The sequence below is a fragment of the Microcebus murinus genome, chromosome 13 (assembly GCF_040939455.1).
Source record: "Microcebus murinus isolate Inina chromosome 13, M.murinus_Inina_mat1.0, whole genome shotgun sequence".
Classification (NCBI taxonomy): Eukaryota; Metazoa; Chordata; class Mammalia; order Primates; family Cheirogaleidae; genus Microcebus; species Microcebus murinus.
Genome location: NC_134116.1, coordinates 83,931,509 through 83,953,890, shown reverse-complemented (window position 1 = coordinate 83,953,890; position 22,382 = coordinate 83,931,509). Strand labels below are relative to the sequence as shown.

Below are 22,382 nucleotides of genomic sequence, written 5' to 3'. Positions count from 1 at the left end.
GAAGGAGGGGGGAGAGGGAAGGAGGGGGGAGAGGGAAGGAGGGGGGAGCGGGAAGGAGGGGGGAGCGGGAAGGAGGGGGGAGCGGGAAGGAGGGGGAGCGGGAAGGAGGGGGGAGCGGGAAGGAGGGGGAGAAGGAAGGAGGAAATGCCGCTGTAGGCTGGGGCAGAGACGCCAGGGGCAGGAGGGAGCGAACTCGCCAGCTCCCCGCCCCGGGGGCTGCCGTCACCCCAGTCACCCCAGTCGTGGGGCCGCCACGCCGACTAGAAAGCCCCGGACCCTGCACGGGGAACTCGACACCTACGCTGCGGGAACCGCACTCCGGGAGCCCAGGTTCCTAGCCGGGAGACCGGACGTCAGACGCCAGACACCCCGGAGTGGCCACTGGGGCCCGGGCGGAAAAGGGGCGCCCCGGGAAGGGAGCCCAGGGTGGCGAAGGGGCGCCCGGAAGGGAGCCCAGGGCAGAGGCGGGCGCCCCGAGAAGGAGCCGCGGCGCCGCGGGGCGGCAGGGCTCCCGCACGCTTACCCGAACGCACCTCGCCGCGCTCACCGGGCCGGGCGGCCGCGCCAGGACGTCCGGCCGAGCATCGCCGTCCCCACCCGAGCCCGAGCCCTGCGGCGGCGCGGCCTGGCCCAGCTGTGCGGCGCCGGGAGCCGAGGGGCGCGGCGGGCGCGGTCTGGCCGCATCCCTTCCCAGGCGGCCCCGGGGCCGAGGGGAGGGACCGGCCGCCGCCCTCTCCGCAGCGCCGGCTCCCGGGACGCGCCCGTCGGCGGCCGGGGCCGCTTTAAGAGGGCGGGCCCGGGGCGGCGCGGTGCACGCCGGGAGCTGGAGTTCCGCGGCCCGACGTGCCGCCCACGTTGTCCCAAGCGCGCCTCCCGGCCGGGTGCGGCCTGGTACCCGCAGGCCAGCGACGACTCGGAGCGAGCGAGCGAGCCGCGGCCCCTTTGAGGGAGGCCCGACGCCGGGAGCCGAGAGAGAGACGCGCGACTCCCGTCGGCCCCCGGGCGGCGCAGTGCGCGCCGGGAGCTGAGCAAAGGGAGGCGCGACTCCCGTCGGCCCTCGGGCGGCGCAGTGCACGCCGGGAGCTGGAGTCCCGTGGCGCGACCTAGGCCCGCGCTGCCGGCGCCCCGGGCGAGTGTCCGCCAGCCCGAGGCCGCGGCCGCCGGAGGACTAGGGCGGAGACGGCCGGCTGCGCCTGCGCACGAGGCCGGGGCCGGCGGACGCGGGCGGCGCGGGGAGAATGGTAAGTGGCCTCGCGTCGCCCTCTGCCCGTCGCGGGCCGGGTCGGGGTCGCGGGCCCCGTGGCGGGCCGGCGTGCGGGCCGCAGGCGCGGGCGAGGCGGTGTCGGAGCCGCGGCCGCCTGAGGCACGGGGTCGAGGGGCGCCTGCGCGGCCGCGGCGGGGCCTCGGGGCGCGCGGCTCTCGCCTGCAGGTCGCGGTGGCGGGACGCGTTCGTGTCTCCGCGAGCTCCGGTCCGGGGACGGGGGCCGGTGCAGGCCGGGGCGGCCGGAAAGCCGCCGGCGAGGTCCCGGCGAGGTGCGACCCGCGGTCCGCGGGAGGGCTCCGTGCGGGGGCGGCGTCCCGGCCAGGGCGGAGGCCACGCAGCCGTGGGGAGAGATGGGCAGGCACCGCGGTTGGGCGGACGTGCAGATCCCGAGCTCGGGAGAGAGGCTTCTGGAGGTGCACGCCCGTCACCGTGAGGTGTGGGGACCGTGGCGAGGCATGGCTTGGCCGGGACCCGGCTGGCGGGCGTCCGAGGTTCGTGTGTGTGTGTGTGTGTGGAGGTGTGTCTGTGTGTGTGGAGGTGTGTGTGTGTGTGTAGGTGTGTGTGGAGGTGTGTGTGTGTGGAGGTGTGTGTGTGGAGGTGTGTGTGTGTGGAGGTGTGTCTGTGTGTGTAGGTGTGTGTGTGTAGGTGTGTCTGTGTGTGTGGAGGTGTGTGTGTGTAGGGGTGTGTGTGTGTGGAGGGGTGTGTGTGTGGAGGTGTGTCTGTGTGTGTGGAGGTGTGTGTGTGGAGGTGTGTGTGGAGGTGTGTGTGTGTGGAGGTGTGTGTGGAGGTGTGTCTGTGTGGAGGTGTGTCTGTGTGTGTGGAGGTGTGTGTGGAGGTGTGTGTGGAGGTGTGTGTGTGTGGAGGTGTGTGTGGAGGTGTGTGTGTGGAGGGGTGTGTGTGTGTAGGGGTGTGTGTGTGTGGAGGTGTGTTTGTGTGTGTGTGGAGGGGTGTGTGTGTGTGGAGGGGTGTGTGTGTGGAGGGGTGTGTGTGTGGAGGGGTGTGTGTGTGGAGGGGGTGTGTGTGTGGAGGGGTGTGTGTGTGTGGAGGGGTGTTTGTATGTGTGTGGAGGGGTATGTGTGTGTGGAGGGGTGTTTGTGTATGTGTGGAGGGGTGTGTGTGTGTGTGGAGGTGTGTTTGTGTGTGTGTGGAGGGGTGTGTGTGTGGAGGTGTGTTTGTGTGTGTGTGGAGGGGTGTGTGTGTGTGGAGGGGGGTGTGTGTGGAGGGGGGTGTGTGTGTGGAGGGGTGTGTGTGTGTGGAGGGGTGTGTGTGTGTGTGGATGGGGGTGTGTGTGTGGAGGGGGGTGTGTGTGTGTGGAGGGGGGTGTGTGTGTGGAGGGGTGTGTGTGTGTGGAGGGGTGTGTGTGGAAGTGTGTGTGTGGAGGGGTGTGTGTGTGGAGGGGTGTGTGTGTGTGTGGAGGGAGGTACCCAGGCGCCGGACGTGTGTGCTCGGGGAGCTGCGGCCGCGGCCGCTGAGCACACCACCGCTGTTGGGATAAGTGCTGGGGAGAGATGAGCTCCAAGAACCCAAGAACCCTTGTCATGGGGGCGGGGAAGCGGGGTCAGCTGCCGAGGTCACGAAGGCGTGGCCAGAGTACTGCGGGTGAGCTGGGTCTCCCAGGACTGAGTGGGAATGTGCCCCAGACAGAGCGGGGCGAGGGACGGCAGCTGTGTGCATGGACCCTGGGGAGCTGGGGGATCCGCCTGCAGAGCAGGGAGAAGCGCAGAGCACGGAGAAGCACGTTTTTTGTTTTTTGTTTTTTTGAGACAGAGTCTCACTTTGTTGCCCAGGCTAGAGTGAGTGCTGTGGCGTCAGCCTAGCTCACAGCAACCTCAAACTCTTGGGCTCAAGCGATCCTCCTGCCTCAGCCTCCCAAGTAGCTGGGACTCCAATTAGCTGTGGCCGGCTAATTTTTTCTATACATTTTTAGTTGGCCAGTTAATTTCTTTCTATTTTTAGTAGAGATGGGGGTCTCACTCTTGCTCAGGCTGGTTTCAAACTCCTGACCTTGAGCTATCCGCCTGTCTCAGCCTCCCAGAGTGCTAGGGTTACAGGGGTGAGGCACTACGCCCGGCCCGAGAGAAGCTAAATTCCTAATTTTGGGGGTTGCACATCTGTCCTTATCTTAAGGGTTTTGAGACAGTTCTTGGCTTTTGCTCAACCCTCCCTTAGGGAGTTTCTCAACCTCAGGAAAAGATTCTTGATAGCTTTGTCTTTCCTCAGCTTACTGTTAAAGCATATGGGATCTGCCTAGTTGAGATAAACTTGATCTTAACAGACAAGATAACCTTGAATTCTTTGTTTAGTTCTGTTCAAAGGCTCAATTTCAGGAAATAATACAGAGAGTATATATTCTATATATTTCTCTAGAATCTAGATCTGGGTCAGCAAACAACAGCCCATAGTCTAGCTGCCTGCTTTTGTAAATAAAGTTTTATTGGAGCACAGCCACGTCCACTGGTGTATGCAATGTGGCTGTTTGCCTTCCCCCTGCAGGGGCAGAGGTGAGTGTGTAGCAGAGAGAAAGTTTGCCCCCTTCTGGTCTCCATCACCAGGTTCTTAACCTGAGTTCCACCTTCCCCTGCCTTCTGAGCACTCCAGAAATGGGCTTAAACTGACTGTGAAACCCCTGAGGTTTTATGCAAAACTGCATGCCCATGTGTGAACCACCTGGAGGAAGGACCCTGACTCATCAGATTCCAAAAGACACCCAAGACCTCCAAGTGGTCAGAAGTCATTGTTTTGAGGAGCTGAAATGTTAATTCCCTGGACTCACCCGATCAGCAGTTCTCAAACTTTCTAATCTCAGGACCCCTATAATAATTGATTAGGACTCCAAAGATGTTTATGTGAGTAATCATTATCAATATTTACCATATTAGAAATTAAAGTAGAAAGTTTTAAAAGATTGATTGATTGATTGGCAGAGACAAGGTCTTGGAACGCCTGGCCTCACACAGATCCTCCTGCCTCTGCCTCCCAAAGTTCTGGGATTATAGGTGTGAGCCACCACACCTGGCCTAAAATATTTATTTGTATATTTATAAATTAATAATAAATCCATTACCTATTTACATTATTACATTTTTGCAAATGTCTTTAACATCTGGCTTCATAAAAGGCTTTCACATTTTCGGTGTTGAGGCTGTTGGTGATAGCACGCGTCATGCAGCCCCACCCCCAGAGGCCTCTGCTCTGAGAGGGTGGAGAAAGGCAGATACTAGCTTAGAGTTCTCAGGACAGTTTTGCCTGCTGAGTTGTGTTCTGATGCTTCAGCATCAGTGGGCTTTAGGGTAGCCTTAAGGAAAAACTCTGGGCGCTTGCTTGTTGGCATTTTGGTGAGGGCCAGGTCTGTGCAAAAGGGACATTGAACATTGTTCCTTTCAAGAGCGGCAGGATCCATTGCCCTGTGGGTTTAGGGTGGGAGGAGCTGTAGCCCTGCTGAGCCCCTGGTAGGTTTTTAGATCTTAGGCAGGTTCAGATTTTTGGCTCCCTTTCAGCTCTTGTGTGTGGCGTGCATGTCTGTATACTGATGGTGTCCTGGGCTTTCTTACTTTGCTTTATCCTTCCTCTTAATTTCTTCACCTACATCTTGTTATCCATTTATGTATATCTGTAAGTTATATTATAATTCTGTTTTTATAAATTGTCTCTTTATTTGCACAAGATTGAGTATAAATCCTAAGTAAAAAATGTCACCTTGTCATATTCTCTAAAGCCATTGTGTAGAAACCTTAGCATCTAGTAGATTATAGTCCGTTTTCATTTACAGAAATTAGTGAATCGCTTTCTTTTTCAGTGTTGCTTTCATCAAGTAACCTTAGCTAAGTGGAAACTTAACCATCGTATATCTGGAAGTATTAAGATGTTATTCTGTTTCGTTATATACTATATATAGTACAGTTACTTGGCAGTTTTGTTATTTATTACCTACCGACAGCCTCTGCCCTATTTTTCATTTTATTTCTGTCTCGTGTACACAGACATTCTTGTTAGTATTATCGTTGTTGTTTAGTCATAACGGGCTTTTTGTGCCTGCTTGTGAAACTGTTATAAGTTTCTTTTAACACTATTCTTAGTTACATGAGTATGTTTTCCATTAGTGTGGTTCTGCTGATTTTAAACTGGGAAAAACTTAATAATGTTTCCAAACCACACAGCCTCCTTCTGGTCATTAGAGCCTGAACTTGAAGCCAAAGAGGACCCCTGCAGATGGGTCCCGTGGTGACGTGAGCGCCTTGTCTCATTCCATCAGAGGGCTAGGTGTGTGTCACAAAGACAGTACTGAGATTTTTAGGAAAAAATACTTACACTTCATGCAAAGTGAACTGGGTAGAGATCAAAATGCATTTTGTATAAAATATTATAGTTTTTTGAAGATTAGAAGACATATTTGTTACTATATAGCTGCTGTCATTTCAGTTTTTAGAAGATGGGGCAGCCTTTTTACGTGATGAAGAGCAAGGCTTTGTCTTCTATAATTCTGAGGTGACGTTGACTCACCCAGCGAGAAAACTAAGTCCAGTTGAGATACAGGCGTTAGGGGTAGAGGCCGAAACGGACCCTGGAGAGGCTTCATTGGCTTTCCTGCTTCTTTTGCATCCCGAAGCATAAGCTTAAAGCATCTCAGAAGGACAAGGTCCGCCAGTTCATGGCGTGTACGCAGGCCTGCGAAAGAACTGCCATCTACTGCTTGACGCAGAATGAGTGGAAACTGGACGAGGCCACGGACAGCTTCTTCCAAAACCCAGAGTCGTTCCACAAGGAGTCCATGCGGAGTGCAGTGGACAAGAAGAAGCTGGAGCAGCTGTACGACAGGTACAAAGGTGAGAGGTGATGGGATAGCAAAGCCAGACAGACACACTGGTCTCTGGCGGGCCACACGGAAGTCACAGCTTGGAGCTGGGCATCTTGGTGGTGGTTACCTCTGTCCCTGCGGTGTTTTTCTGAGCACTTCTATTTAGGCTGAAGTCTTGGTGTTGAGAAAGTTGTTTCAGAACAACACCAAATGGTGAAAGTTACCCCAAAGCAAAGGTAATGGTCAGCATCTCTTACCCAGTGTCCTGGGGTTCTAGCACTGAAACAGCTGCAGCTAGCAGGTGAGCTCTGGGAAAGCTCTTGGCAAAGAAACCTGTGTCTTGCAGATGGGGGACAGTTGTTTTCGTTGACATCAGTACTTAGATTGGAGCTCTCTCTATCAAAATGCAGCTGTGCTGTAAAAGTAAGTCTGCACTGATGAGTAGATACAGATCCAAATCCCTCAGCAGGATTTAAATTTTCACATGAAACGTTGAATCGATTATAGGCAGAGGCAGCAAGGATTCGAGAGTTGGCTTATTCGCACACTGCCACGCACAGCTCAGCCTGTCTTCTGTGTGCCTCATATGTCATGAAAATGAATGGACTGTAGTCCTAACATGACTGAAAATATTCAACATTATTGCATATGAAATCTACCAAGATGGTTTATTAGGTAAAAGCATCCTCACATATCATGTTAGGAGATGGAATTGAATAAGAAAATAAATGGGAGTTTTTTACAGAACCTTTGTCCCATGAACCCTGGCTGAGGTCGTTTTTCTCCCTAATATAAGAGAATAGAGTTGGAAGCATGTTTGTGGTTTCAGTCATTTAATTTATATCGTGATTTTTCTTTGGGAACAACATATATATATATATATATATATATATATATATATATATATATATATATATGTGATGTAGTATATAACACTTTAGGTGTGATAAAAAATTTAACTTTGGTCATGTAAGTAAAGAACATACATGTTTTCTCTTTGCACCTTCTAAACCAACAGAATTCACGTATACGTTACGATAATGTACTATGAGGCACATAATGTGTCTGAAATTACTAGACTTAGTTTGGTGAAGTCTTGCTGGGATGCTTTTAATAGATTTCACTGTTAGATTTTCAGATAGACAAATGCTAAGTTCTTTAATTTTATTTCTAAACTAGAAATAGGCGGTAGGGAGCCTGGATTTCTAAGCTGTTAAATGCAACTGCTTATGCTAAATAATTTACTGTCCAGTGGTATTAGAACTAGCAAATGAAATCACTCAAAAAGAAAACATCATAGTTGTGATGAAAAACTCAAAGTACTATAAAAACTTTATCAATACAGTATATTTTATAGCAGTTTACATTTGGGCAAACTAAATTTCTGTGAACTGGAATCTTTATTTTAATTTAGGGAAGTTAAATTCTTAGTGATCAAATCTTCTCAAAGAAATTTCAGTGATTTTTTCCCCCCTAAAGCCCAAAAACCTATATTTTTAAAAATAGAACTACTTTCTAGAGAAAGCGTTATTCGTTACTCACTGTTCCTTTCACACACAGTAGAAAGTGCAGTCATTGATGGATGTGCTCGAACGCTCTTCTGGGCCTGTGTAGCAGAGAGGTTTGGGTCTAACCACTTATGTTAGGATTAGTTTTCAAAACAAACCCCCCCCCAGCTTATTCTGAGCAGAGAGACCAAAACAGTGTAACTTCTTTTTCCCTGATTTTCACTACAGACCCACAGGATGAAAATAAAATTGGAATTGATGGGATCCAGCAGTTTTGTGATGATTTAAACCTAGACCCTGCCAGCATCAGCGTTTTGGTCATAGCGTGGAAGTTCAGGGCAGCAACGCAATGTGAATTTAGCAAAAGGGAATTTCTAGACGGCATGACAGAGCTTGGGTAAGTCGGCTTAAATTTTTTTAAGCTTAATTTTTTGTCAGCTTAAATTTTTTCACAAAGGAAGTTGCTTTAAATGGTATTTATTTTTCAGCTACCTGTAAATATTAATTTCACATCTATTTATTTTCTTTGTGTATCTTAAGAGTCTCTTGGGCATCTACACTATTAAGCCTTTGATTTCCTTTCACATTCCAGTTTAAGGTTTTATTTCATTTCACATTTTTATTCATATAAGTCCCTTTTGTAGCTTATTCTTTTTAATGTTCTCCTTCCAATTTTGAATTTACAGTAAATACCAGGTTTTTTCTAGCCATTCAGATTATTTGACAGTACTGTGTGCTAAATAGAATCTGTTATGTTGCTATGTTAGGTGTTAATAAAATGTCATTTTGGTGTTTGCTTGTAACATTTTTCTATTCTACCTACAGGGTTGGGATAAAAGCTTCATTAATAACTTAAGATGTTTCTTATTCATCAGATAAGTCATAAAAGTAAATGAAAGCGCCTAAGGCAGCTGTCTTCTAATGGTTAGCTCACTGAACTGCAGTCGTGCACTGCATAGGGACACTGCTGTCAGCGGCGGACACATACACGACAGTGTCCCGTAAGATTATAATGGAGCTGGCAAATTCCTGTCACCTAGTGACGGTCACAGCCGTCATGCAGCACAGCACAATGTGTTGGTCACATGTTTGTGGTGCTGCTGGTGTGACCCAGTCGGCACTGCCAGTCATAGAAAGTATGGCACATACAACTGTAGACAGTACTAATACTTGATAATGGCAATAAATGACTGTTTTACCAGTTTATGTGTTTACCACACTGTAGATCATTATTTTAGAGTATACTATTTATTTTAACCCTTTGCACTCGCTTGCTTTTTTTCTCGATTCTTTTATTATACTCTGTATTTAATTTTTAAATACCCCAGATTTTACAGAGCGCAGCAGTAGAATAAAAAACTGGAGTTTCTTTTCATGTAAACTTATTTATTTGGATTTTTTTATATTTCAAATTATTGATACATTCAAAGAGTAATTTTAATCTCTATAATTTTTGCTGACCATGTCGAGTCACACTCGACATCCGAGTGCAAAGGGTTAAAAAGTTAACTCTAACACAACTCCCCCCCCCCCAGGAGGTACCAGATGGAGGGAAGGAGGCCTTTTTGTCATGGGAGACAGCTCTGTGCTTGTTGTTGCCCCTGGAGACCTTCCAGTGGGACTAGAGGTGATCCTGACCCTGTGTAGGCCTAGGCTGTTGTGCGTGTTTATGTCGTAGTTTTTAGTAAAAAAGTTTAAAAAGTAAAAAATTTTTAAAACTAAAAAAATTTTTAAATATAAAAAAGTGCATAGAATAAGAATATAAAGAAAGAAAATATTTTTGTACAGCCTTTGTGTTTGTATTTTAAGCTAGGTGTTATTACAAATGAATTTAAAAGTAAAAGTTCATAAAGTAAAAAAAGTTACAGTAAACTGAGGTTAATTTATTATTAAAGAAAAATATTTTTTGATAAATTTAGTGTAGCCTAAGTGTACAGTGTTTTTAAAGTCCACGGGAATGTCCGAGGCCTTCACATTCACCCAGAGCAACTTCCAGTCCTGCAGGCTCCATTCATAATAAGTACCCGATATAGAAGTACCATTTTTTATCATTTCTCCCATATTGTTACCGCACCTTTTCTGTGTCTAGACACACAGTACTTCCCATGGTGTTGCGTTTGCCTGCGGTATCCAGCCCGGTCACCTGCTGCGCAGGTTCTGTGGCCTGGGAGCCGCAGGCGGCTTAGAGCTGGGCGTGCAGCGGACCGCCCGTCTGGTCTGTGTGAGTGTGCTCTATGCTCACACGCCACGACACTGCCTAACGACACGTTCTGATGAACATGTCCCGGTCGTTAAGCGATGCATGACTGTATTTCACGAGGTCACGTAAAAGCCAACTTGTTCGACTTGCTGTTATTTCTGATATTCTGATATTTTGGTGTCGAAGTCTTAGTATAGCATATTTTTACCTGCTGAAGAGAACATAGAGCCCTACAGCAAACATGTTCTTAAGTCATGTGCTTACAGCAGCCAAGGGAAAAGAAAAAATAGAGCACTTGTTTTTTCCACAAAACTGAGGAATCTGTATTTATCAGCCTGTCTCTTTAGATAAACTCTACAAGACTTACGTTCTAATGCAGATGTTCCTTGCCTTGTGGTAGGGTTATGTCTTTCTAGCTTTAGTGTATGTGCTGCCAAAGTGGGTTGCATCTTGGCACACCTGTCATAAGTTGAAAATGCATTTAGTACCCCAGCAAACCCTTTGTAACGTTGAAAGACCAAATTTCAAACCCTTGAAAGTTGGGAGCTGTCTGTAATAACTTGCCACGTTTCTGGTGGTTGTGTAAAACCAAAGATATTACAGCAATGGTGTAACAGCATATTTCTTTATGTTCTTTTTACATAGGAAAGCCTAATTGAATTACTAGTAGTTTTAGAATGAGAAGTACCTAGAATGTGTGATACATAATCCTTTCTGTTAAAATCTCCCTAAAATGGGAAATTTGGGAAGTTAGTACTTCTTATGGAAACACTATTGGCACTTCTTAGTCGTTGTCTAAAGATATGTTGTTCAAGGAAATTTTTTAAATTTCTATTATCCTATTATGAGTCATAATATATTTTAAAGATTGTGAGTGTAAATCTCCCCAAAATATGTTAGATGATTTTGTGCCCTCTTTTCGAGAGTATGCAGAATGTGATCTAAGGTTACACGTTTATGATGATAATGCCGCTGTTCGTGCCTCACAGGGCAGAGGTAAAAGCATTTTGCAAATACTAAAGTTTTATGCTAAATATCATATTAATGCTTTACTAAACTATACTGCAGAGATAATGTCAGTGCTTTTAGGACTGTTCGATAGGACTAAGCTTTAAAAAATAGCTTTTGTGTCTATTTTTATTTTTCTCACACTTGAGTTGATAGAGGCTATTGACTCTCTTGACTGAGGTTAGAAAATCTGCTCTTAACAGTTAATCCGTGTAATCCTAGCTCTCTGGGAGGCCGAGGCAGGCGGATCGTTTGAGCTCAGGAGTTCGAAACCAACCTGAGCAAGAGCGAGACCCCGTCTCTACTATAAATAGAAAGAAATTAATTGGCCAACTAATATATATATAAAAAATTAGCCGGGCATGGTGGCACATGCCTGTAGTCCCAGCTACTCGGGAGGCTGAGGCAGGAGGATTGCTTGAGCCCAGGAGTGTGAGGTTGCTGTGAGCTAGGCTGACGCCACGGCACTCACTTTAGCCTGGGCAACAAAGCAAGACTCTGTCTTAAAAATAAAACAAAACAAAAAAAAACAGTTAATCCGACATAATTTCATTAGGGGCTTAAGGATTTGTAAGTATACTGAGTAAAATGTCTGAGCATGGTGTTTAGACGTGGCACCAGGCAGTTGGGAGCAGCTGTACTGTAGATGACAGCTGGAGACTCTGGGTACATGGTAAAAACTCTGCTTGAAGGTGTCGAAGAACTAGCAAGATAGTGAAGAACTAGGAAACAGAGACCCAGGAGGAGAGCCCAGCGTTTGAGGCTGCTCTTCCCCAGAAGCATTTGGCAGTGCTTTTTTTTTTTTTTCAGCATATTAGGGGGTACAAATCTCAAGGTTACATATATTGCCCATGCCCCCCCTTGGCAGTGCTTTTGACAGCCTTTTATAGGCAGAGGGACAAGACTGAACACCAGGGCCTGGCAGGTCTTCAGGGCAGAACAGCCTGTCCTCCAGGAATGAGGGCGAGCCTGATGTCCTCCTGGGGGCTGCTCCTGGCTGGGTCAGCGGGTGGCCTGGAGGACAGTCAGCCCTTGGAATGGGATTGAGGCCATCCCCCGTTTCTGGTGCCTGGCAGAAGTAGAATGCTGCTTGGAAAAAGACCTCACCTGCACTGCTTCTGCAAACACTTGTTTTCTGCTGCAGTGTTTGGCACAAAATCAGACATAGACAGGTACGTGAGGAAACACAATTACGTAAAAAGAGTCAACAGAAAAAAAACGAATAATAGAAATGAGCCCACAGAAGTTCCAGGAAGCAGAACGCTGGAATGGACTAAAATAACTGTGGTCACTTTGTTCAGCAGATAAGTTGGCAGAGAACTGGATATGTAGAAGTCACATAGCACAGCTAGAAAGGATAAGAACTAGCAGCCTGGGAACAGAAGGACAAAGGAGGAGGACTTATGCACCTAATTTGAGAACTATGTCTATGGCTGGGATGATCAGGACAGCCTGGTGCTGGCTGAGGGTAGATAAATTCACCCGTGGGGTACCGTAGGAAATGCAGATACACATCCACTCATGCCTAGTCAGTTTTCCATTCTTACAGAGATGTCAAGGCATTTCAGTGGAAGGAAGAGTCTTTTAAACAAATGGTGCTGAAACAACAGGATAAACTTGAAAAAATGTAACCTCAATCTCTCCTTTGTATCATAGTAAAAATCAGCTGGGAGGGGGTGCTCCTGCAGGCAGCGGGGAGGAGGTGCTCCTGCAGGCAGCGGGGAGGGAGTGCTCCTGCAGGCAGCGGGGAGGGGGTGCTCCTGCAGGCAGCGGGGAGGGGGTGCTCCTGCAGGCAGCGGGGAGGGGGTGCTCCTGCAGGCAGCGGGGAGGGGGTGCTCCTGCAGGCAGCGGGGAGGGGGTGCTCCTGCAGGCAGCGGGGAGGGGGTGCTCCTGCAGGCAGCGGGGAGGGGGTGCTCCTGCAGGTAGCAGGGAGGGGGTGCTCCTCCAGGCAGTGAGGAGAGGGTTGCTCCTGCAGGCAGTGGGGAGGGGGTGCTCCTGCAGGCAGTAGAAAAGGGGTGCTCCTGCAGGCAGTGGGGATGTGATACTCCTCCAGGCAGTGGAAAAGGGGTGCTCCCGCAGGCAGTGGGGATGTGATGCTCCTCCAGGCAGTGGAAAAGGGGTGCTCCCGCAGGCAGTGGGAAGGAATAATCCTGCTGGCAGTGGGGAGGGGGATGCTCCTGCAGGCAGTGGAAAGGGGGGTGCTCCTCCAGGCAGTGGAAAAGGGGGTGCTCCTACAGGCAGTAGAAAAGGGGTGCTCCTGCAGGCAGTGGGGATGTGATACTCCTCTAGGCAGTAGAAAAGGGGTGTTCCTGCAGGCAGTAGAAAAGGGGTGCTCCTGCAGGCAGTGGGGATGTGATACTCCTCCAGGCAGTAGAAAAGGGGTGCTCCCGCAGGCAGTGGGAAGGAATAATCCTGCTGGCAGTGGGGAGGGGGGGTGCTCCTGCAGGCAGTGGAAAGGGGGGTGCTCCTCCAGGCAGTGGAAAAGGGGGTGCTCCTCCAGGCAGTGGAAAAGGGGTGCTCCTGCAGCTGGTAAAGAGGGGGTGCTCCTCCAGGCAGTGGGAAGGGATGACCAACACACAAGTGCAGCCACTGCCACCCTGAGTGTGGGTGGCACTGCCACTGCCACCCTGAGTGTAGGCTCACGTTCATCTACAACACGGTCATGCGTGGCCTACTCACAGCTGTGTTCTGAGCAATGCATTACTGTGTGAACATGCCACAGTGTACTTTCACAAACCTAGATGGCATGGCCTCCTGCACTCTCCAGCTGTGTGGCAGGCCCTATCACTGCAGGCTACACGCGTGTGCCACGTGTCACTGTGCGGAATGCTGCAGGCAGCTGTAACCTAAACAGAGAAAAGGTGATGCCCTGTGCCACGACGTCATAACAGCTATGATTACAGCCGGGCCACCAGGTGGTGGGAATTTTTTGCTCCATTGTAATCCTAAGGGACCATTCCGTGGTTGACTGAAATATTGTCTGCAATGCATGACTAGTTGTTGAGCTGTACGTTCGTGCTTTTCTCTGTGTGTTTATGGACTTTTCAGGCTGCTCCGAGGCTTGCTGCAGTTTCCTTAGCTCTACTTGGATAAGTAAAGTGTTGCTGTCATCCTATTCCTTGCTGTGTATTCAAAATTAGAAAGATTTTGTTTCACTATTTTAGGTTTCTGCCTTATAGGACATTTACATTTTTAAAAGTTACTGACTTTTTGGAAGAAAATACCATTTTAAAAAAATGCGGAGCTGTATTTTGTAATACTTGTATGTTTTAAGTCCAGCCTGCTGTAATGACGAAAGCCCTAAATACAGCAGCATAAACAACATGGGTCCATTGTTCTCCTCATGGCAGCACAGAGGTGGGCAGTGGTCCTGGCTAGCAGGCTGGCTCGGGTCCGAAAGTCCCCCATCCTGCCACCGTGTCATCCTCAGGCGTTGGCCTCTGCATGGTCACAGGGCAGAGTTAGACCACGCCCTCGATTCCAACTCACAGGAACTGGGCAAGCGATTTTACTTTTGGTTTTTTCTTTTAATGATGGTTTTACTGAGATATAATTCACATACCATGTTTGGTTTTGTTTTTGTTTTTGAGACAGAGTCTTACTCTGTAGCCCGGGGTAGAGTGCCGTGGCATCAGCCTAGCTCACAGCAACTTCAAACTCCTGGGCTCAAGCGATCCTCCTGCCTCAGCCTCCCGAGTAGCTGGCATGTGCCAGCTACAGGCATGTGCCACCGTGCCCAGCTAATTTTTTCTATATATTTTTAGGTGACCAATTAATTTCTTTCTATTTTTTTTAGTAGAGATGGGGTCTCGCTCTTGCTCAGGCTGGATTTGAACTCCTGACCTTGAGCAATCTGCCCGCCTCGGCCTCCTAGAGTGCTGAGATTACAGGTGTGAGCCACCGCGCCTGGCCATATACCATGTTTTTACCCAATAAAGTTGACAACCCAATGGTTGCAGTGAATTTACAGAGCTGCACAGCTGTCACCACAATCCCTCCTAGAGCGTTTCAAATCCCTCTGAGCAAGGGGGCAGCTCCCACTTAAAGTCCACCACTCGGAACGGGGCCTCAGGCCACCCCAGATTGCACAGGAAGGTGGGAAATGTGGTCTCCAGCCGGGGCCACGAGCGGGCCCGGGTTCCTGCGGGGGACGGGAGTGCCCACGGGGGAGCACACCTGCTGCGGGTAACAGGCCGCTGTCTCTGTGTCACAGGTGCGATAGCACAGAGAAGCTAAAGGCTCTTCTGCCAAGACTGGAACAAGAGCTTAAGGACACAGCGAAGTTTAAAGACTTTTATCAGTTTACCTTTACCTTTGCTAAGAACCCTGGGCAAAAAGGTCTAGGTGAGTATGGAATCCAGACCTGCAAGGAGCCAGGTCTTGATGAGATTCTGGGTGGACACGACCAGCGCGGCTTCTGCGCGGCCGGGGCTACGCCGTCTGCCCTCCTCGGCCTCCTTTCCTCCGCGCTCGCTCTGCCGCAGGTGGGCTGGTCCCTGAAACCCGTGCCTGTACCCGAAGAGCTCACCCAGCAGTGTCTCCTAACTCCTGGGCTTAGATGTGTAAATTCTGAAACATAAACTAATTAGTAAGTGTTCTGTGTCCTCTCACATTGGTGTCCCGGTGACTAGCGGGCGAGGGAAGGCAGCCGTGAGCGTGAGCGAGCTGGGTGTGGAACATGCTTTCTGCACGGAGCGGGCTCCGGCCCGGCCTGCAGTCCGTCACTGCGGGGATGCGCTGGCCGGGTGACGGGAGTCCCCAGCGGTCTGCACATTCACACCTGACCTGCTGGAAGCCAGTTCCCCACGCACTGAATTACACTTGAGTACTTCTTTGAGGGTTACGTGGTTTTGCTATGATACAGCTTGTGTTTTACTATAAATTATACATCTGGAAATTTTTTTAATTAAATTTTCAGTTTGAGTTTTTGGTTTTTTTGAGAGTTCTGTTTTATTTTGTTTTTCACCTAAGGTAGTATGTAGTTTATTTCTGACTTACCTTTTTCTAAACATCAATCTATATTGACCTATACTTTGTTGCCTAGTATAACAGACCTTATTTAGTTCAGTGAAATCTTTTACAAGTCTGGAGGGAGTTATCTGGTCTTCTAAATAGAGACTAATCAGGTATAGTAGAAAGTATATTTTGAAAAAGATCTCCTGTAAATAAAAGCAATATTTTAAGATGATAATATTTAATTTCCTAAAAATTATATGGGAAACAGAGGCCAGGCACGGTGGTTCACGCCTATAATCCTAGCACTCTGGGCAGCCAAGGCAGGAGGATTGCTTGAGCTCAGGAGTGCAAGACCAGCCTGAGCAAGAGCGAGACCCTGTCTCTACTAAAAACTGGAAAATCAGCCGAGTATGGTTGCGCATGCCTGTAGTCCCAGCTACTCAGGAGGCTGAGGCAGCAGGATCGCTTGAGCCCAGGAATCTGAGGTTGCTGTGATCTGTGATCACACCACTGCACTTCAGCCGAGGTGACAGAGCAAGACCTTGTCAGGGAGGGAGGGAGGGAGGGAGGAGCTGGAATAACCCACAGATAGACACACACACCACAAGTGTTTGGTTTTTGCCCTTCTGCCTTGTCGATGGGACTAGCAGTTAATAAGCTGCCCGTTGCTTTTGTTGGGGGTGTTTATCTGGTCTACACATAGTCCCTACTTTATAAGTAGGGAAAGCAAGGCAGAGACGTTGAATGACTGATCCAGAGCAAGACCCTGGGCATGTCCCCTGAGTGCCCGCCCCTCCTGCCCGAGCACATCGCACCCGTCCCTGGTGGGCGGCCTGGCATGCAGGGGAAAGCTCGGCACCAGGAGAGGCGTGGGGGGTCTGCAGTCACGGGAGAGCAGGACAGAGGGGCAATGGTGAGGGCTTGTGGGAGTCGCCACGCGGCCTCTCCCGTGTCCCCGTCCACCGCCCTGCCAGCCTTGCTGCCGGCCTCCCTGCCGCTCCGCCTGCCCTTGGAACCAGAACCAGACTTCACTCTGGGCTGAGAAGAGCTTTCCCCATCTACCTTGTCTTCCCTTTCATCTTATTCCATCTGACTACAGGTTTTGTACTAGAGGTTGTTTTTTTTTTTTTGAGCAAGAAGTATAACAATTTGAAGCCCCTAAGCAGAGTTAATTTCAGCCGAGATGAGTCCACCTTAATTTTTAAAAAGCAACATTAACATGAAAACAACAGTGATTTTTTTTCACGTACTGTAGCTCCATCAGCTTCTGTCTTGGCGGGAGCCCTTTGGGAGAGGGGTAGCGTCTTCCTGCTCCTTCACAACAGCAGGAAAAGCTTCCTTGTGCTCCTGGAGCGTCACTGTGGCACGTCCTGACAGAGGCCCGGCCTCAGCCTTGGGGGCATGGCGGGGCACTAGTCAGGGTGGCCCCACCAGGTACTGTCACTGCCCCGTGTGGTGCTCTTGGGAAGGCACTGGCCCCGGGCACTGTGCTGCCACAGTGACAGGATAGTCTGGGGCCGGTGCTGAGGTGCACACTCGGCCTCCATGCACCGCCCCCCCCAGGTGAAACCCCTCTGTGTACCACACACACTAGCCCCACACTGACAATTCAGCCAGCCTTTGCTTTGTACTTAAAAATACCGCAGCTCCTTTCATGTGGACGATGAAGATTGTTTCCTCCTTAGGAATCTTGCTCACGCCTTAGGTGTCACTTCCTAGCACTGCAGCAGGGATGGGGGCTGCAGTGAGGGCAGGGGTGGAGCTAGGAGGGACCGGAAGGGACGCGTGGATCCCTGGAGACGGGGCCGTGGGCGCTGGGAGGTGCCAGACACAGGCTTGTCCTGGGCCCGGCTGGGGTCACTTTCCAAAGCACAGAGCCCACCTGTGCAGGTGCTCAGGGTACAGCCCTGGTTGGTAGAGCACTGTGAGTGGTGATGTGTGTTTTAATTTGTCAGAGAGGATCAGGGAAACCTGTACCATGTTCACGGCTCTGTGACGGCTCGTGTGGGGCAAGCCAGACCACGTCATGGTGAGCACCTAGCCACTGGCCGGGATCTGCGCTGTTGTGTGGCTGTTCACGTGGCACGTGAGAAATGCACGGTCGCGCTGTGTCCCTCAGGCTGTTACAGCCTGGCCGCTGGGCCGGGGGCTCACACAAGCTCACAGTCTGCCTTTTAGGTGTTTGCCGAGTCTTGGGTCGGAGCCCGCCTGGCTGGCCGTCTTCATCTTGGGGACATCAGTAGCTCTCACCCACGGTGCCAAGACCGGCTGGCTTGTTAGGGCTGCAGAGTGATGGGGTTCTGCCCCCCCATTTCCTATGCCGCGTGGAGGGGTCGTATAGAGAGGTGCTTTCCGCTCAGAAAGGCAGAACAGGCGCTGGCTCTGGGCCTTGGCGTCCCAGCTCTCAGGAGTAAGCTAGTTCCCCGGCATCTTTCAAAGGTCAGTCGGTGTTTGTCTTTTCGTATCATTGTGAACCGACGGATTCAACACCTTGGAAGGGTTTGAGTCCATTCAAGTCTTATGCTGCTTGGAGCTTAGGTTGCCCCGTCTGTGGCCAGTGGAAGCCTCTTCAGGGTCCTGAGTCCTTTTGACAGGACCACAGTGGCCTTGAGAGCTTGCTCCCGCCTGCAGGATGCGGTTCTGGGCCCACCACGCCCTTTCTGCCCCTGACTAGGAGCCGCCTGTGTCTCAAAGTAGCCCTGATTTCTTGTAGTGGAAAATGGGTTCGAGGCCATAACCTAGCTGCTAGGAATGTGAGTTAATACTGAGTTGGTCCTTGTTAACCTATTTACTAGGGTGCTCATCGACACTGAGTTGGTCCTTGTTCACCTGGTCACTAGGGTGCTGGTGGGTACTGAGTTGGTCCTTGTTCACCTGGTCACTAGGGTGCTGGTGGGTACTCAGTTGGTCCTTGTTCACCTGGTCACTAGGGTGCTGGTGGGTACTCAGTTGGTCCTTGTTCACCTTGTCACTAGGGTGCTGGTGGGTACTCAGTTGGTCCTTGTTCGCCTGGTCACTAGGGTGCTGGTGGGTACTCAGTTGGTCCTTGTTCACCTGGTCACTAGGGTGCTGGTGGGTACTCAGTTGGTCCTTGTTCACCTGGTCACTAGGGTGCTGGTGAGTACTGAGTTGGTCCTTGTTCACCTGGTCCCTGGGGTGCTGGTGGGTACTGAGTTGGTCCTTGTTCGCCTGGTCACTAGGGTGCTGGTGGGTACTGAGTTGGTCCTTGTTCACCTGGTCACTAGGGTGCTGGTGGGTACTGAGTTGGTCCTTGTTCACCTGGTCACTAGGGTGCTGGTAGGTACTGAGTTGGTCCTTGTTCACCTGGTCACTAGGGTGCTGGTGAGTACTGAGTTGGTCCTTGTTCACCTGGTCCCTGGGGTGCTGGTGGGTACTGAGTTGGTCCTTGTTCGCCTGGTCACTAGGGTGATGGTGGGTACTGAGTTGGTCCTTGTTCACCTGGTCACTAGGGTGCTGGTGGGTACTGAGTTGGTCCTTGTTCACCTGGTCACTAGGGTGCTGGTGGGTAGTGAGTTGGTCCTTGTTCACCTGGTCACTAGGGTGCTGGTGGGTACTGGGTTGGTCCTTGTTCACCTGGTCACTAGGGTGCTGGTGAGTACTGAGTTGGTCCTTGTTCACCTGGTCCCTGGGGTGCTGGTGGGTACTGAGTTGGTCCTTGTTCACCTGGTCCCTGGGGTGCTGGTGGGTACTGAGTTGGTCCCTGTTAACCTGGTCACTAGGGTGATGGTGGGTACTGAGTTGGTCCCTGTTAACCTGGTCACTAGGGTGATGGTGGGTACTGAGTTGGTCCCTGTTAACCTGGTCACTAGGGTGATGGTGGGTACTGAGTTGGTCCCTGTTAACCTGGTCCCTGGGCTGCTGGTGGATACTGAGTTAGTTGGTCCTTGTTAACCTGATCACTAGGGTGCTCACTGACACTGAGTTGGCTCCTGTTTCTAGGCTTCTTAGTAAACAGAGGTTGATTCTGAGGCTTTCAATTCAAATTCAGGACTACATCCTCTACTGCTGCAGTTCAGGTTCGTGATGATGCTTCATCACGTAAATTTACTGTAAATGCTGCCTACAGGGTTTGCAGTCTGACTGCATTTTCTGTCTTGTGTGAGGATTCAAAGAGATTTTAAAACTGTGCTGCTTCTGCTACCTTCCAGAATCCTTTCCAACGCCGTTAGTGTTGGTTCTCGTAGATTGCTTGTCTGAGGAGAGAGGAGTATGGCTGAGCACGGAACTTCTTGCTTTAAACCAGTCAAGTCTGGAGTCCTCAGGGGTTTGTTTCCCCAAGACTGCTGTTTTTTCTTTTAGCCATTTTAACTATTTTTAAGCATATAGCTCAGTAGCACTAAGTGCACTCACAATGTGTAATCACCGCTAGAATCTATATCCAGAACTTTCTCATCATCCCAAACTGCTTCTCTGTCCCAACAGAACACACTCACCTCCCGCCGCCCCGCCCCCACCCGGCAGCCTCCTGTCTGCTGTCCCTGAGGACTGAGCTCGGGACCGCACGCAAGTGGAGTCTCACGGCGTTTGTCTCTCTGTGCCTGGCTGGCTTCACGTGACAGAGTGGCCTCAAGGCTCACTCACATTGCTCCACGGGTCACAGTGTCCTTCCTTGCTAAGGCTGAGTCATATTCCTCGCGTGCAGACACCGCGTGTTTATCCACCATCCGTCAGCGGACATGGGCTACTTCCACTGCTTGGCCACTGTGAACATGGGCGTTCCGTGATCTGCTTGGGTCTCTGCTTCGGTGCTCGCGGGTGTGTGCCCAGAAGTGGAACTGCCGGGCCGCGTGGTACCTGTGTGTTTGGTGTTTTGAGGGACCACCACTTCGTTCCCACAGTGGCTGCGCCATGTCACGCTCCCGTCAGCCGCAGAGCAGCCGTACGATTCTGCACATCCTTGCCAGCACTTGTTCTCTGGGGTTTTTGTTTTTGTTTTTTAATAATAGCCATCCTGATGGGTGTGCCCAAGGCTGCTCTCTTACAGGCTGACTTTTTACTTTGGGGACGGAAACTCTTGGTCTTCGTCGTCTCTACCCCACTCTGTTCCTACGAGGCTGAGGCAAGACCGTCATCCAGGTTAAAGGCTACTTCAGTTTGTTCCCCGATGACACAGTAACTGTCGGCAGTGCTCTCAGGAAGCCGTTGCTGGTGTTCCCTAGAAACTGACAGGCAGGTGGACGACAGAGTGACAGTGCCGGAGACTTGGGCCGGGCTCACCTGGTGCTCCCAGGGTACCTGTGGGCGAGGACCAGGCTGCGATCCTAGCTGGTGGCTGTTCCTGCTGCAGCTGTTATTTCCTCTCATGCTCTTGTTTTCTCTTCACTGCGTCTGTTTCCTGATTCCTCCCCTTCCCATGGGGACATTCACCCAGGCTGGAAATGCTGTCCCTGTTGCCTCTCTAAAGTTGGCCAGTTCCGGTCTGACTGTAATGATCGTTATTCCGCAAAAGGAAAGTTTAAGTAATGCAGTCTAATCCTCAGAGGATTATCTAGCTTCCTTTCTCAAATGAGTGAGAATTAGTCTGATGCAAATTTCAAAATAACAGCAATTTTTCTTTATTATTAAGTGGTTATCAGGAAGGACACCTTGAAATTTCAATGAATGATAAAGCAGTATTTTTTCTGTGTTAAGCACTTTGTTAGCCGAGGCGGGAGGATCGCTGGAACCCGGGAGCTGGAAGCTGCAGGGAGCTGTGATGACGCCACTGCGCTGTGGCCCTGGGTGGCAGAGCAAGGCCCTGCCTCAAAAAAAAAAAAATCATCCACTGGAGAATTAGAAGAGTTACTGATTTTGTTTATTTGATTCATGAGAGTAATTGAAAGAAAATGAAATTATGTTAAAATAATGGCCTCTGAGGAAAATAATTTGATTGTGTGAACGTTTCAAATAGATCACAGCACTATTTTAGAAACTTTATGGGGGCTTTTTAAAAAAAGAAATAAAGCAAGAAAATAACTTTATGACTATAAACCAAAAACAGAGCGATCCATTTAAGTATGCTTACTACACGGTCTGTCTTCTGAAGAGTCAAATGTAAACTAAAGAGGCCGACACATTGTTCTGGTAGCTCCCAGAGAAAGCATGGGCTACAGCAGAAAAGTGGAACCGAAAGAGAAATCGGTCCTTTATTTCCTTCATGTTTGCGTGTCATGTACACACACTAAGAGTATGCGTGCTGTGTTGTTTTGTGTAAGATTATTCTTCTCCTGCACCTAACCGGTGGTCAGCCTCATAAAAAGAATAATGAAAGTTATTTGCTCTTCATCTCAGTGTGAAAGTCTAACGTGGTTTCATGCTGGCTGGCGTCCAGAATGAGCTGACTTTGAGAGTCTTGATGTTTGAGAAAGTACAGTTTCATGACAGTTAGCTAGTTTTTATTTCTGCCGTAAGATCCTTGCGGAGCATCACAAGCCTGCGTTTTAAATAACACCGTTTTCGCACTCAGGAGCTGAGACTTTCTAGAGGGTCTTGGCAGAAGACAGCTGCAGCGAAGGAGCAGCCCGAATGGCTGCTGGTCTTGTCTCGGCCCTGCCCCTCTAGTCGCCGTGTTTTGCAAATGACTCAGTCCAGTGAGGACGATAAATAATCACATATTGAAAATTCATATATTTACTTCTAGTTTTGTGGGGT

At 49.9% G+C, this 22,382-nt stretch overlaps 2 protein-coding genes across 7 annotated transcripts in view; one reads left to right on the top strand and one right to left on the bottom strand.

Moving 5' to 3' along the window:
• SLC9D1 (solute carrier family 9 member D1) overlaps positions 1-673 on the bottom strand; it is a 42,192-nt gene extending 41,519 nt beyond the window's left edge. For 2 of the 5 annotated variants that reach the window (XM_076009609.1, XM_076009613.1), the window contains exon 1: positions 524-658. The gene's annotated coding sequence lies outside the window, so the exon portion shown is untranslated. Of the gene's footprint in view, positions 1-523 lie in introns of all 5 variants that reach the window. The other 3 variants (XM_076009610.1, XM_076009612.1, XM_076009611.1) reach the window with 3 other exon arrangements.
• Positions 674-1,098: 425 nt separating this feature from the next.
• Positions 1,099-22,382, top strand: part of DCUN1D2 (defective in cullin neddylation 1 domain containing 2) — a 28,032-nt gene continuing 6,748 nt past the window's right edge. Inside the window, exons 1-4 of one of the 2 annotated variants that reach the window (XM_076009614.1) lie at positions 1,099-1,241; positions 5,871-6,087; positions 7,796-7,964; positions 14,989-15,119. In XM_076009614.1, the coding sequence (XP_075865729.1) occupies positions 1,239-1,241; positions 5,871-6,087; positions 7,796-7,964; positions 14,989-15,119 (520 nt within the window). In that variant the 5' untranslated portion in view covers positions 1,099-1,238. The remainder of the gene's footprint in view (positions 1,242-5,870; positions 6,088-7,795; positions 7,965-14,988; positions 15,120-22,382) is intronic. The other variant, XM_076009615.1, reaches the window with a different exon arrangement.